The following is a 15,752-nucleotide window of genomic DNA, read 5'->3' on the forward strand; positions in this document are numbered from 1 at the left end:
CATTCCTGGGGGTTATAATTTTAAAGGAAATGATCAGGGAAGGCCTTCTGAGCATTTTAGCCACAACCGGAAGGGAGTGAGGGAATGAGCCATGTGGATATCTGGGGAAGTCAGAGGGGATAGTCAGTGCAAAGGCCCTGTGGTGGGAGTATGCTGGGTTTGATATGGATGTGTGAGATACACCAGCTCTGGGGGCAGGTAGGTGGGTGAGTGTCTCAAACACCTCCACCTCCCTCCCCCTGCAGAGGGAGGTGGAGGTGTTTGAGACACTCAGTGTGTGTGTGTGTGTGTGTGTGTGTGTGTGTGTGTGTGTGTGCACGTGTGCACATGCACGTAACAGGCACCTGGGTCTGAGGGATTCTGAGTTGCAGAGCATGTGCAAAGTTGCCCAGGCCTTCCCACCTTGGAAGGCTGCCTGTGCCCTGAGCTTCCTGCCTGCCTGGGCAGGGGTCTGGATTGCCTGGGTAGCCATGGTGGGACAAGGGCTCAGCTCTGGGACTGGGGGTTGGAGCACCACGGTTTCAAATTGCTGACATCAGACTTCCCCCAGAAACCTGAAAACCCTGTGATGAGGCAGCGACCCCTTCCCTAGACCCCTTCCTGGAAACCCAAGCCCATAGCGAACAGATCACCCACATGTATATCTCCAAAAATATCTTCTACCTAAGGATGAAATTACTCCCTTGACCCATTTGGGGTTTCCTGCCAAGACAGACAGCTTTGATTTGCTACTCCAAGTCCCTAACTGTGGTCCGTAATCCATCTCCTTCCCTCTGAGACTTTTTAACGTTTGCACATCTCTGTTTCATCTGCACCAATGGTTCTTGACTCTGGCTGCACCTTTAGGGAGCTCCTAAAACATCCTGACACCCAGGCTGCACCCCAGACCAATGAAATCTGACCCTTTTGCAGGGGGCAGGCATCCACAATTTTAAAAACTCTCAAGGTAATGCTAATGCGCAAACAAACTTAAGAATTAATACCCTTTACTATTAGATAGTATTTTGTCCTTAATTGCATTTCTCCCTTAAAAAAAACTAAAAAAGTTATTTTAAAAGGAAAGCTTAGATCTGGTAGGACTGTGGGGATTTTTTTCCCTTTTGACCCTGTTGAAGAGAGGTGAGCTTATCATATTCCTTGGTTCCTTGCACATATGTTTGTACAAAGCCCCTCGTTTCTTTATTCCCTTTTATCCCCACTCTTTGTGGTCACTCCCTTTCTCCCATAGATGACTTTCCATAGATGACCATTTTAATGAATGAATGAGTGAATATGACCTCTTAAATTGAATGAATATGGACTGTTGATTTAAATATGTTCTCACAAAATGTGGATGACCATTGTGTGTGCATGGATTTTTAGTTTTCTCAAAAGGGATTGTACAAAATAGCTCATTGTTTCCTGGCTTTCTCACCCTGCATCATTTTAAAGACCCACCGTTGTTCCTATGTGAGGTTAATGCTCTCCATCTATTGGCTGCCGAAATCCTCCATCTGCTCATTTACCATTTTTTAATGTGTCTGTCTCCATGGTCATGGGCACCCAGATGCTGCCAGCTCTCTGAACCTTCTTGACATGTGTATTCCTTAGTGGTCCTGAGCTCCTACAGTATATACCAGGAGTGGACACGCTGAGATGTGTGTGTCACCCTCTTAGACTTCAGGCTCTTCTCCTAGGGGCCATCATGGAACTTGGGGTCTAGGGACCAGGCTGTCCTGGAGGTCAGAGCTCAGTGTTGGCACTCTAACTTCCTCCTGAGCATGAAGGTCAAGGCTATTCTGCCTCCAGCCCTTGCCTCTGGTCAGCCCATGTGGTCTCTGCCTCCTGGCCCTTGGGGGTCACACTCCTCAAACTTCTGGAGGCTGAGTCACTGCCTCCAGGGCTTTTGGAGGTTCACAGGCTGGCAGGACTGGGGTGGGCATCAGGGGCTGCCCCCATGACGGAGTGAGTGTGTGTGTGTGTGTGTGTGTGTGTGTGTGTGTGTGTGTGTGTCTTTTTTCTCCCTTCCAAGGAAGAGGACCCTGACAGTGAGTGACAGAGGCTGGACAGGAGGTTCCGGAGAACATTTATGTCAGAGTATAGACCCGCCTGGGCAGATTTGCTTTGGGTGTGAGCCATCAGTGGGTTCTAGAGCAGCCAATTCTGGAAAACCCCTACTGTTGTGGAAAATCCACAGGCAGGCCCGCTCAAGAAATGCCAGTGGGAACAGGGGGTGGTGAAGAAAAACCAAGAGTTGGTTCCAGCCACCCCACCTCCCCCAGCACCTCCAGAAGCCAGTCCCGAGGAGGAGACTGGGGGCAGGGGCCTGCACAGTGGCCCTTGCCCCTTACCACCCTCCTTCCACCATCACCGCCCCCGAGCTCCGCAGCTCCCTCTCAGTTCTCTCACCTGCTGTACCTAGGTGCCCAGGGGGGACATACAGTATGATACAGGGTTTTCCAAATTCAGTCGCGCCTGGGTGGCCTTCCAGATTTTACCCCCGTGCCACCTGGGCTGCTGTTTACTTTATACTCTTCTGTTTCAATCAAGTCTTTTAAAATGCATATTACTCCTCAGCTGGAAAACCAACAGCACTTGCCAGAAGTAGAGAGTAGCTAGAAAGATGCATATAACAAGGCAGAGTGGGCTTGTTAAAATGTAGCTGGAGCCTGTTGCCTGCAGAAGTCTCTGGATTTCCCAGCTGCTTTTTGTCAATCAAGGGGGATGAGCAAGTGTTAGGAGGCGGTGCTCACCCTCCTGCAGGTGGTCAGCAGGTTTGAAAAAATAATCAGTAGGTTTTAGTTCTCCAGGAGCTCCCGTTTGTTGTGTTGCTGTGTCCCTGTCCCTCTGCTGTGCTCACACGAGCGTTCCTGGAACACTGAAATGTATTGGATGCCTCTTAGGTGATGGCATCTCCCACCAATGTCCTGCACACTAAAGGCATCCAATATGTGTTTTTAACAGACAGGAAGGAACTTGAACTTCTGTGTTGGTAAAGATGGTTGCAGTTGTACAATAGTAACGGCTTGTGGATGCTGAATAAATGTTGCATACAGGAGCAAAGCAATGGGTGAATAATCCACTAGGATGTAACTCTGTGAAGATGGGTTTTTCTGCCTGTTCTGTGCACTGCTGTGTCCACTGCCTAGAACAGTGCTTAGCACCCAGTAGGTGCCTAGTCAGCAGTTAAGTCAACAAGCGAATCAATGAATCTGTAAATTAATGAGTGAATGAAGAAATGATTGAACATGTGAATGAATGTCAGCCCTTTTTTTAGACTCTAGAGACAGGCCTTTTCATCATTAGAAAGTCTACAAGTAATACATGCTGGAGAGTGTGTGGAGAAAAGGGAACCCTCCTGCACTGTTGGTGGGAATGTAAATTGGTGCAGTCACTGTGGAGAACAGTATGGAGGTTCCTTAAAAAACTAAAAATGGAGTTACCATATGACCCAGCAATCCCACTGCTGGGCATATACCCAGAGAAAACTCTAGTTCAAAAAGACACATGCACCCCTATGTTCATAGCAGTACTATTCACAATAGTCAAGACAGGGAAACAACCTAAATGTCCATCAACAGATGAACGGATAAAGAAGATGTGGTACATATATACAATGGAATATTACTCAGCCATAAAAAAGAATGAAGTAATGCCATTTGCAGCAACATGGATGGACCTAGAGATTATCATAATAAGTGAAGTAAGACAGAGAAAGACAAATACCATATGATATCACTTATATGTGGAATCTAAAATATGACACAGATGAACTTATTTACAAAAGAGAAACCGACTCATAGGCATAGAAAACAAACTTATGGTTGCCAAAGGGGAAAGGGAGTGGGGGAGGGATAAATAAGGAGTTTGGGATTAGCAGATACACACTACTATATGTAAAATAGATAAGCAACAAGGTCCTACTGTATGCACAGGACACTATATTCAATATCCTGTAATAAACCATAATGGAAAAGAATATACTTAACTAAATCGCTTTGCTGCAGACCTGAAACTAACACAACATTGTAAATCAACTGTACTACAGTAAAAAAATTTTTAAAAACAGAGAGATAGGCCTTTTGTAACATTTCAGGCCCCAAGCTGGGGGCCAGAGGGGCAGGGGAGAGAACAAAGAGAAGCCAAGGTAGGCGCAGCCACAGGCTACTGGCTTCGGTTCCACCAGCAGCAGCCTTCTGGCGAGAGAGAAGCATCCCGGGCTGGGCACCACCAGCAGCCCAAACCTCAGTAATGTCCCCCTCACTGCACCCCAGCAGTAGGTACCCCCCAATAGGGCCATCTAGGTAGTAGGTCGGGGGGCTGTTTCCACGTGGGGCAGTGTGGTGCCGAGAAGCATTTCTCCTGTTTAGAAGGCTCAATTTTCTTCCACAGGACGCTGGGGTGGTGTTTTCTGAGCTCTGGGTATCTGCATACCCAAAGGGCAGGTTTCTGAGGGAAATCCCCAGGGCTTCTAAGAGAGGTGTTCCCCCCACTTACTGGAGTGTTTACCTTCCCACGTGTTGGGCACAGAACATTCTCATGGGATAATGTTTAACCAGCGTGTGGTTGGCGTCGCTCTGGTCTGGGTGGCTCACTGAGGACCAGGTGAGGGGTCAGCCTTCCTCCTCGGTGGGCTTTGAAAGAGGCAGTGCCGCCCCCTGCCCTCAGACGACTTTGCCTCCATCTCACCCCCAGGAGGAAAAGGACATCCTTTTGTTCTCTTGAGGTAGAGAAATGCTCTCCTTGTAGGCTTTTTTTCTTAAGGTAGTAGGGAAGCCAGGACTTTAATTCTTTGGAAAAAAATCATCTTTTAAGCAGTTTCTTGTTGCCCATAGAATATGGGCCCAACCCAGCTAAAATAGTCATCCCAGTACCTGTTATGATTTGTGAATATTTCATAGCTCATGGCAAAGAGAAAAACAACATGACTCTAAAGTCCCTGAAGGGGAGACGGGGTCTTAGACTTGCAGTCCCCACTCCATTCAGGAGTGCTGGCATACTCACATGTAAGGACTGCTCCCCACATTAAAATCTGAGATGGTCAGGACCATATAAATTTCAGGGCACACTGTTCCCAAACTTCAGTGTGCCTAAGGACCACTGGGGAGCTAGCTAAAAATCTACACTTCTGGATCCCACTGTGATTCATTCATTCATTCGTTCATTCATTCAATGAATATTTATTGAGCTCCTACTATGAGTTGCCAGATTTAGCAAATAAAAATGCAGGATGTCCAGTTAAACTTGAATTTCAAAATCAACGACAAGTGGTTTTTTAGTGTAACTATGTCTCATGCAGTAGTTGAGACATATGATAAAAAGTGCTTTGTGTGAGTCTGAAATTCACATTTAACTGGGCGTCCTGTATTTTATCTGGTAGCCCTCACTCTACACCAAGCTCTGTTCCTGGCAATGGGGGATACGGCAATGGACGAGGCAAAGCACCTGACCTCTGGGAGCTTACATGCTAGTGAGGGAAACAGACAGCAAACGAATAGATTAGCCAAAGGAAGGATGTTGGGGGGCACCATGGCAGGGTACAGCTTCTAGGCTTGTCAGGAACAGAGCACATGTCACCTCGCCATTGGGACCTGCTGAGTCTGAGAGGGGTGTTAGTACAGCCCACCCACAAAGAGCCTTCTCGCAGGGGAGGGGCACCATGAAGACTAGAACTGCTCGCAGATCTAGGGCATCCAGTGATGATAAGGAGAATGCATGTTTCACCCACAGTGAGGTGACATCTGTTGAGAACACTCGGTTCTGGGGGTACTTATGGCTGGCTAAGTTCAAGATCAGGTTCCTTCTGATACCGCAAATGTTTTCTGCAGATGCTGCAGGAGATCTTCCAGACGGAGAACACCATCATGCTGCTGGAAAGGTCCATCATGGCCAAGGAGAGCCCGCTGAAGGTGGCGCAGACAAGGCTGGAGTGCCGGACCCGGCGGCCCAGTGTGGAGCTGTGCAGGGACATGCCCCAGTGCAAGTGAGTGGTGGAGGCTGGGGTGGAGGGGTGGGTCTCTGGAGCTGCCAGGAAGCCTGGGTCTGGAGAACAGACCCTCCACCAATCAGGACGTCCAGGCCCACAACTCCACAGGGCACTGGGTGGGGGCCTGGGGCTCTGGGGTGCCCTTGATGACCTCCCCACCGTGGAGACCACCCCCCTGCACTGCAGCCCTCTCATCTAAGTGAGGATAGTTTCATAGCTCTGTTCTGCTCCGGGAACCCTCCAGCTGTCCCCTAAAAGCCAACAAGAGGCAGCCACCCAGCCCAGAGATGTGGCCCTTGCCCTTGCGGGCGCCACCCTCTCTCTCTCCAGGCTCCCATGAAAGAGGCGCCCAGCCCACACCTCAGTCATCCTCCACCGCCCTTTCTGTGAAGTTCTCAGCTGAGAGCCCTCGGAATAGCCTGACCCTGCCTGTGCTGCTTAGCTAAGGAGGGTTGCTTCTGTTGACAAAGGGCCTCCTCACAGGAGAGGGGCAAAACGCTCACGCAGCTCCAGAGACAGGATTTGTGAGTCTGGGGGAGGGGTTTGGAATGGGATGATGACCAGGCAAGGACGGAGGTGGTCATTGGCCATGGGGGATTAGTTTCCCATGAACATGCTGTGTGACTTGGGGCTGGTCACTTGGCTGCTCTGTTCCCTCCATGCTAGGGGCACTGTCTTCGTTCTCTATTGCTGCATAACAAATGCCCCCACAACTCAGTGGCTTGTCCTCCTTCTGAGCTGAGATGCAGAGAAGAGCGCTGGAGAAGTAAGGACGAGGGAAAGTATTTGGAGAGAAAACGCCAGGTGGTTCCACATGCTGAGGCTTGCACGGCCTCGGTTACTGCCTGAGATAATCTTGTGGGACACAGAAAAGCTGGCTGTGTCGGGGGTGGGGTGCAAAGCGACGCCTGGCTTTGAGCTTGAAGGCCTGGCTACCTGCTCCTCAGCCCGCTGCTGGCCTGGAAGGTCTTCATCCCAGAAGTGGGTGCCGTGTGGCCAGGGTCCTGCCACACCTGGGCTGGGTGGGGTCCAGGTCCCGGGTGAGGGGTTGGGGACGCTCTCCTGACCCCTCCTCCACCTGCCACTGCATCTTAGATGCTCAGGTTGGGCTCCAGCAACCCTGGGGCAGAGGCTCTGATCACCCATTTGTCCACTCCAGGGAGGCTTACACACAACTGAGCTTTAAGGGGAGGGACCAGATGTTGTCCTGGGGGACTTACTGCTCTGGGACACACTCCCTGCCTCCCCGTCCACCAACTGTACCGCCAAGGGGGTGTAGACAGAGAACATGGATGAGGCGTGTTTGGCTCAAGAGTCCTGGGCATTGTATGTGTATGTGTGTGTGTGCGCATGTGTGTGTACTATGTGTGTGTATGTGTGCACAACTATATGCACGTGTGTTGGGAGCTGAGCGGACAGCAGCACTCAAGCTGTCTGCCTTCTGCCGCAGCTGAATTGCCCCGTCCACGCATTACGTTCTTTGTCCCTCCATCCCCGCCCTTACCGCATCTGGGTCTTTCTCCTCTACCTCACACAGGTGGCCTCTCTTCTCCTGACCCTGTCTGAGCATGCAGATCCCTTCCATGTCCATTCCTCCATTCCTCAGACTGAAAGTCCCTTTAGATTTGCGTTTAAATTAGTTAAAATGAAATAAAATTTAAAATTCAGGTCCTGATCCGCACAAACTGCATATCAAGTGGTCAGGAGCCACGTGTGGCTGGGGGCACGGAACAGAATATTTCCATCGCTGGACAGCACTGCTCAAGAGAGCCCCAAGGGATCTCCAGGCTGCTTCTGTCGCCTCTCTCTAGCTCAGGCTTGTCATGGGGATGCTCATCCTTGGGATATCAACCCAAGTCCTCCCAGCAGCGTGTCCTCCAGTCCTGAGCACAGTTTCACTGTCCCTCCCCACCACCCCCAAGGTGGGTCCCAGGGCACAGCCCCAAAACCAACCCACCGTCACAGCTCACCAGGTATATTCCTGTCTTAGGGCTGCTGTGACCAATTACCAGAAACTGGGTGGCTTACAACAACAGAAATTTATTCTTTCAGACTTGCGGAGGCCAAGCCTCTGAAATCAAGGGATCAACAGGGTTGGTTCTCTCTGGGGCCTCTAAGACAGCATCCTTTCCCGGCCCCTCTCCTGGCTTCTGGTGGTGGCTGGCGGTCCTTGGCTTGTAGCTGCATCACTGCATCTGCCTCCGTCTTCACATGGCCTTCCTCCCTGTGTGTCTCTGTGTCTCAGATCTCCCCCTCCTTTTCTCTTACAAGACCAGTCATTGGATTTAGGGCCCATCCTAAATCGAGGATGATTTCTTCTCAAGATCCTTAACTCAATTACATCTACAAAAACCCCTTCTTCCAAAGAGCATCACATTCACAGGTACTGGGGTTCAGACTTGGACATATCTTTTGGGGGACACTATTCAACCCACTCAATCTGGATATTGAAATAACCCTAATCTCTTCCCTGCCTCCACTCTTAACCCCGTCCAATCTAATCTTTACCCAGCAGCCTGGAGGTTATCCCAAATCTGAATCAGCACATCATTCCCCGTTTCAGCGCCCACCGCCTCACCAACGCCTTCCCATTGCACTGAGAACAAAATCCAGACCAATCGATTTTGCATGTGCTCTTCTCTGTAGAACCACACTGTCCAATTCAGTAGCCACCAGCTGGGTGTGGCTCTTCCATTTACATTTAAATGATTTAAAATGAAAAACGATGAAAAATCCAGCTCCTCAGTTGATCTCGCTGCATTGCAATTACTCGTGAGCTCCGCGTGGCTAGTGGCCGCTGGATCCAGCAGTGCGGATATAGAACATTACCAGTGTCGCCGCAGAGTTCTCTAGATCACCGGCTGTAGAGGGCTTCCCTGTTGATCTTTACACAGCCAGCTCATTCGCTCAAACGTTCCCTCCTCAGAAAGGCTTTTCCTGGTGCCTTGGGAAGGTCCCACAGAAGCAGAGCTTCAGGGTAGGGCAGCCCTGCTTCAGCCTGATCCCACGGGGAACTCTGGAGCGTGAATTACACCACGGAGCTGGTTCCACCCTGAGGCAGGGGATGGCCTTTTGTACCCACTGCCTTGGTGAGCCATTGGCTTCCCTGGAGACGTGTGGACCTAGGAGCCATCAACAGCCAACACTCCCGGCAGCTGGGACACACGTTGGACCTGAGATGGATGCCAAGAGCAGACATCACACCTGACCATCTTAGTTACATGAGGCTGGCCCTGTTATCTGGGCTTTTTTAAAAAAAACTGTGATAAAATACGTACAACATAAAATAACATACCATTAGTGACACCTAGTAGTACGTGTACAATGTGCAGCTATAGCTCCAGAACATTTTCATTCATTTGACCCAAAAGGAAGTCCTATCCTCAGTAGCAGTCACTCCCTACCCCTCTCCCTTCAGCCCCTGGAAACCCCTAACCTACTACCTCTTTTTATGGATTTGCCTATTCTGGACATTTCATATAAATGGGATCGGACAATATATAAGCTTTGGTGTCGGTATCTTTCACTCAGCATCATGTCTTCAAGGCCCGTCCATGTTGCAGCATGTACCGCTGCTCCATTCCTTTTCATTACATCTCAATAATATCCTAGTGTGGGGATAGACCATATTTTGTGTATCCATTCATCTGTCGATGGCCATTTGGGCTGTGTCTACCTGTTGACTCTTGTTATTAGTGCCCCAAGAGTATTTGTGCAAGTATTTGAATGTCTGTTTTTAGTTCTTGTGGGTACATACCCAGGAGTGGAATTGCTGGGTCCTTTGGCGAGTCTATGCTTAACTGAGGAACTGCCAGATTGTTTTCCTGAACATCCCATCTACTCCCTTTGCACTCATCACCCTCAGCAGCTCTGCTGTATGTTCACCTGTCTGCTTGCTCCCCCTCTGTCTTCTCTGCCAGCCGAGCCCCTGGCTCCTGGCACAAGGGAGACCTGTGCTGCCCGGCTGGCTGAACCGTGCCTTCCCCTCTGCTCTCTCCCCAGGCTCGTGAACGAGGTGTTCACCATCAACGACACCCTGCAGACCCTCAAGCTGAGGCTGCGGGAGACGCAGGACACGCAGCAGCTGCTGATCATGACCAAGTGCCGACTGGAGCACGAGCTGGCCATGAAGGCCAACACCCTGTGCATTGACAAGAAGTGCATGGGCATGAGAAAGACCTTCCCCAGCATCCTCTGCCTGGGGACCTGCCCCTGAGCCGCCGCTGCCCCTGGCGCCCCTGGTGCCCTGCTCCATGCATGTTCCTTACACAGCATAGAATTTGCAAAGTCAGAAAAACAAAATAAAAGAGTTATTTTCTTCCTTTCCTCCTATCATGGGAAAAAAAAAAAAATATATATATATATATATATAAAGAGCTAAAATAAATGTGCCATACCAGAGATCCTGGAGCTCATTCCTTGCTGCAGAACCAGCTTCCTGGCTGATCCCAGGAGGAGACAGACTGTGACCCCTCTCGGTGACGGAGCATTGTAAGGTTGTCAGCTTTGCCAGGAATGGAAGAGGCCACCTTTTCTAAACCTGTTTGTCCATTTAGGAGCACAGTATAGACCGTGATGTCCAAAGATTGGACATCGGAGCTGAGAGTCCAGAGACCAGCTGTCACTCAGGAGTCGAGTGGCCTTGGACAAGCTCCCAGCCTGAGCCTGTTCTATAAAACGAGGTCAGTCTGAGGTGGAAGTGACTGTCAGCCATGTGGGGCAGTGCAAGAAAAATAGGATTTGGAGTCAAAAGTCCTGGGTTTGGATCCTGGCCTTGCTAGACATTTTTAGAAATTGCAGTGGGAGAAGGGGACAGCAAAATTCATTCCGTGGTAGGGCAGGAAGAAGCAGGTCAGGGTTGAGGGAAAGCTCTGTGAAGAAGGGACATTGCTTCAGAAAGTTAAACACCATATGACCCAGCAATTCTACTCCTGGTTATACAACAGATAAATCCTTGTCCACGAAAGTTCATAGCAGCACTAATCACAATAGTTACAAGGTAGAAACAACCCAAATGTCCATCAGTGGGTTCATAGATAAACAAAATGTGGGCTACCCATACAATAGAATATTATTCAGCCATTAAAGATGAACAAAGCGCTGATACCTGCTACAACCTGGATAAACCCTGAAGACATCATACTCAGTGAAAGAAACCAGACACAAAAGGCCACATATTGTATGATTCCATTGATATGAAATGCCCAGAATACGCACCTCCATAGAAATAGCAGATGGATGGTTGCCATGGAGAGGGGATTGAAGTGCCTGCTTAGCGGGTACAGAGTTTTATTTTGAGGTGGCGAGAACGTTTGGGACTAGGTAGAAGTGTCTGGACAACGTTGTCAATGGGCTAAATGCCATAGAATGGGTCACTTTAGGTGGTTAACTTTATGTTACGTGAAATTCATCTCAAACAACAGAAAAGAGAACTTACTATTAGAGCTGAGTCCTGAATGATGAGAAGGTTGAGGCAGAAAAGGGCAGTGTTTCCGGTGAGAGGAATAGCACGGGTTAAGGCAGGAAGTTGTGCCCTGGATGGAGAGCCCTTGGAGAGGCTGTGAATCTCCAAGGGACTGGATGAGGCCAGGTTGTGAAGGACAAATAGCTTTGACTTTTTCCTGAGGTCAGTGTTTCCCAGGCTTCATTATTCACATTGGTGCTTCTCAACCCTTTAAAAGCATGTGCGGATCACCTGGCGATCCTGTTAAAACACAGATTCTGAGTCAGTAGGTCTCCGGTGGAGCCTGAGATTCTAACTTCTAACAAGCTCCCTGACGATGCTGATAGTCTAGGGACCAGACTCTGAGTAGCAAATAACACCTCCACAATTTTTGCCATGACCAAGTACAGGCATCTCTTGTTTTATTACACTTTGCCTTACTGTGGTTCGCCGATAATACGTTTTTTTATAAATCGAGGGTTTGTGGCCACCCTGCATTGAGCAAGTCTATTGGTGCCATTTTTCCAATAGCGTTTGCTCACTTTGTGTCTCTGTGTCACATTGTAGTAATTCTCACAATATTTCAAACTTGTTCATGATTATTCTATTTGTTACGGTGACCTGTGATCAGTGATCTTTGACGTTACTACTACGACTTGCTGAAGGCTTAGATGATGGTTAGCATTTTTTAGCAATAAGGTGTTTTTAAAATAAGGTGTATACTTTTTAAAAGACATAGCACTCACACACTTAATAAACTACAGTATAATGTGAACATAACTTTGATATGCACTGGGAAACCAAAAAAATTCATATGACTCGCTTTATTGCAATATTGGCTTTATTGCAATGCTCTGGAACTGAACCCATGGTATCTCCGAGGTATGTCTGTACCATCTTTACTATTATTCACTCAATCTTTTAGATTGTTGCACTTTAAAAAAAGACAAATTTATTTTAAAAGGCAGATTTATAGCGTGACTGCAAACAGGAAACCTGCTTTGCCAGGAGTTGAAAAAACTAAATATTGCTAATGGTGTCTGTTTAGGTAATATGGTCTGCCCAAGGTAATATTGTCTGAAGTCTTCTTTGGTTCAAAAGGAAGATCAGAGAGTCTTAAAGAGGTGTTAAAGGCTACTTAGCATCCAATAGAAACTCTGTGCTTGAGCAAATTTCACTTGAAGGATAGAAGAGTCAGTTTTCCTACAAATGAGTGGCAATGCTATTGCGTGACTTGAATGCATTGCACCCAAGGCGTCATGCCGATGGGCAGTAGGGACCCCATAGGATCTTTAAAGTGGGGATGTGAAAATGACCAGGTTAGTGTTTCAGAAATAATTCCTCATGAGGAGCAGAGGGATGCTGGAGGGAGGTGGGGAGACCAAGCTGTTAGAATTTCAGGCACAAGAGGCAGAGGTTCTGGATCAGGACAGGTGCGTAAGGAACACTCATGTGGTTGAGGCCCAAATCCTTAGAGTATGGACTGAAAAGGGCAAGTGGGAGACTGGGATGGGGCAGAGATGGCTGGCTTGAGTAGCTGGTGCTTGGGGATGCTGTGCCCTTGAGCAGCGGAGTGAGTGGGGTGATGGATAGAGGCAGAGAAAATGTAGACAACTTCCCTTTCATGCGTGGAGTTTGAATCATCGCCTAAGGGATGTCCTGGTGTAACTATCTGAAAGGAGAGTGGAAATGTAAACCTAGAGCTCAAGAGAGAGGCTAGTGAGGCTGTGCCTGGGGTTGCAGGAGATATCCGAAGCCTCAGGGATAGATGGACTGGTGCAGGAGATGCTGAAGCATGAAAGAGGTTCACTGGAGGAATGTGATGCTGGGGTGAACAGAGGACCAAGGAGGGAACAGAGAGAGCACAGAGAGAGGCAAACAGCCCAGAAGAAGCAACGTCAAGGGGACTGCAGAAAGCGGTGCAAGAGTGAGGATATTCAGATGAAAAATAAGGAAAGCCCTTTGGAAGCAGGCATCCTAAACACACCATGGACCTGGGTACCCATGGGTGTACACTTTTGGAAAGCAAATTGGCAATAAGTGTCAAGAGCCTTAAAAATATCCACACCCTTCAACTTACAAATGTCTTCTTTAAGACTCTATCATTAGAAAACTATCCCAAATACAGACTCAGATTAAGCACTAAAGAGTTAGTTATCATAGGAAACCTCTGAAAGTTATGTCCAACAGCAGAGACAGCAGCTAAGTAAAATATAGCGCAACCAAGTCATGGAATATTAAGTAGCTACCAAAATATTAAGAAGCTCGCCAAATGCTTGAGTGCTGAAGGAATATGCTTGTAAGGCTAAAAGTGCAGAGTACATCAGGCATAAAAGAGAATGAAATAATGCCATTTGCAGCAACATGGATGGAAGTAGAGATTATCATACTATGTGAAGTAAGTCAGAAAGAGAAAGACAAATACCATGTGATATCACTTATATGTGGAATCTAAAATATGGCACAAATGAACTTATCTACAAAACAGAAACAGACTCACAAAGAGAACAGACCTGTGGTTGTCCAGTGGTAGGGGGATGGAGGAGGGATGGAGTGGGAATTTGGGGTTAGCAGATGCAAACTAGTATATATAGAATGGATAAACAACAAGGTCCTACTGTATATTCCATATCCTGTGATAAACCATAATGGAAAAGAATATTAAAAAGAATGTACATACATGTATAACTGAATCGCTTTGCTGTACAGCAGAAATTAGCACCACGTTGTAAATCAACTACACTTCAATTTAAAAAAAAAGTGCAGAGAACAAAATTGTGCACAGGAAAAAAGATTGCATTGAAATACACTGGAATGTTAACAGAGTTGATGGTAAGTAACTGCTGGTTTCTTATTTGTTTATATTATGAATTATCTACAGTGAACCTGTGTTCCTTTTTAATCAAGAGGAAATGCATTTTTAAATAGACTTTTTATTGTGCAATAGGTTTAGATTCACAGAAAAGTTTCAAAGACAAAACGGAGAGTTCCCATGTACCCTTCACCCACCTCCCCCTAATGTTAACATCTTATATAACTGTTTGTTATGGTGCATTTGTCAAAACTAAGAAATTAACATTTGTGCATTACTATTAACTAAACTCCAGAATTTGTTTTTCCTGTTTACCTTTATCTGTTCTAAGGTCCAATCCAGGGTACCATGATGCACTTAGTTATCAGCCTCCTCTGTCTATGACCATTTCTCCATATTTCCTTGTTTTTCATGACCTTGACAGTTTTGAAGAGTCCCTGTATTTGTTGGTGTTTGTTAAATGTCCCTGAACTTGGGTTTGTCTGATGTTTTTCTCATGACTAGTCTGGGGTTACAGTTTTGGCAGGGAAGACCGGAGGTGCAGAACCTTTCTCGTTCCTTCCTATGAGGGCATTCGTGATGTCTGCATGACATCCCTGCTGATGTAAAACTGATCACGTGGTTAAGGTGGCATCTGCCAGGCTTCTCCCTTGTACAGTTATTGCTCTTCCCTTTCCAAACTTCATTCTTTAGAAGTGAGTCATTAGTCCAGCCCACAGTCAAGGATGGGGGGATCAAGCTCCACCTCTTAGAAGGGGAATATTTTGTAATTCTTCTCTAAGAAAAATATGTCCCTTCACCCTTATTTATTCTATCATTTATTTGCATCAATATTACTCATGGATATATATTTTATACTTTGGATTATAATCCAATACTACACTATTTCTTGTGTTGTTCAAATTTTTCCAGCTTTGGGCATTGGGAGCTCTTTTGGGTTGGTTCCTGTGTCTCTTTGACACCCCCCCATCCTTTTGTTTTTTGAGTACTTCCTTACTTTCTGGCCCTATAAGATGCCAGATAAAATTCAAGCCTCATCTTGAATTTTTTTCTGCTCCAGCCTTAGAATCAGCCATTTCTCCAAGGAGCCCTGTTTCCTTTGATTGGAGAATGGTATTTAGAAACCGAAGTCTGGGTGCTGGGGGTGCTCATTAATAAGATTTTTTTTTTCAGTTTTTCTTATTGTGCCAAGATCCACGTAATGTAAAATTTATCATCTTAACCATTTTTAGGTGTACAGTTCATTGGTAATAAATACATTCATAATATTGTGCAGCCATCACCACCATCCATCACCATAATTCTTTTCATCTTATAAAACTAAAAGTCTGTATCCATTAAACAATAACTCCCCATATTTCCCCATGCCAACTCCATTCTACTTTCTGTCTCTATGATTTTTGAGTATTCTAAGTACCTCATATAAGTGGAATCACACAGTATTTGCCTCTTCTCTTTGTGACTGGCTTATTTCACTTAGCGTAATGTCCTCAAGGCTCATTCATGTTGTAGTATATTGCAAAACTCTTTCC

The 15,752-nt window shown here is 47.0% G+C and overlaps 1 protein-coding gene across 1 annotated transcript in view; it reads left to right on the top strand.

Moving 5' to 3' along the window:
• TEKT5 (tektin 5) overlaps positions 1-10,366 on the top strand; it is a 38,798-nt gene extending 28,432 nt beyond the window's left edge. Inside the window, exons 6-7 of the mRNA XM_007462833.1 lie at positions 5,808-5,962; positions 9,968-10,366. Coding sequence (XP_007462895.1) covers positions 5,808-5,962; positions 9,968-10,181 — 369 coding nt within the window. The 3' untranslated portion in view covers positions 10,182-10,366. The remainder of the gene's footprint in view (positions 1-5,807; positions 5,963-9,967) is intronic.
• Positions 10,367-15,752: the final 5,386 nt, after the last annotated feature.

This window comes from Lipotes vexillifer, unplaced genomic scaffold, assembly GCF_000442215.2.
Source record: "Lipotes vexillifer unplaced genomic scaffold, Lipotes_vexillifer_v1.1 scaffold306, whole genome shotgun sequence".
Classification (NCBI taxonomy): domain Eukaryota; kingdom Metazoa; phylum Chordata; class Mammalia; order Artiodactyla; family Lipotidae; genus Lipotes; species Lipotes vexillifer.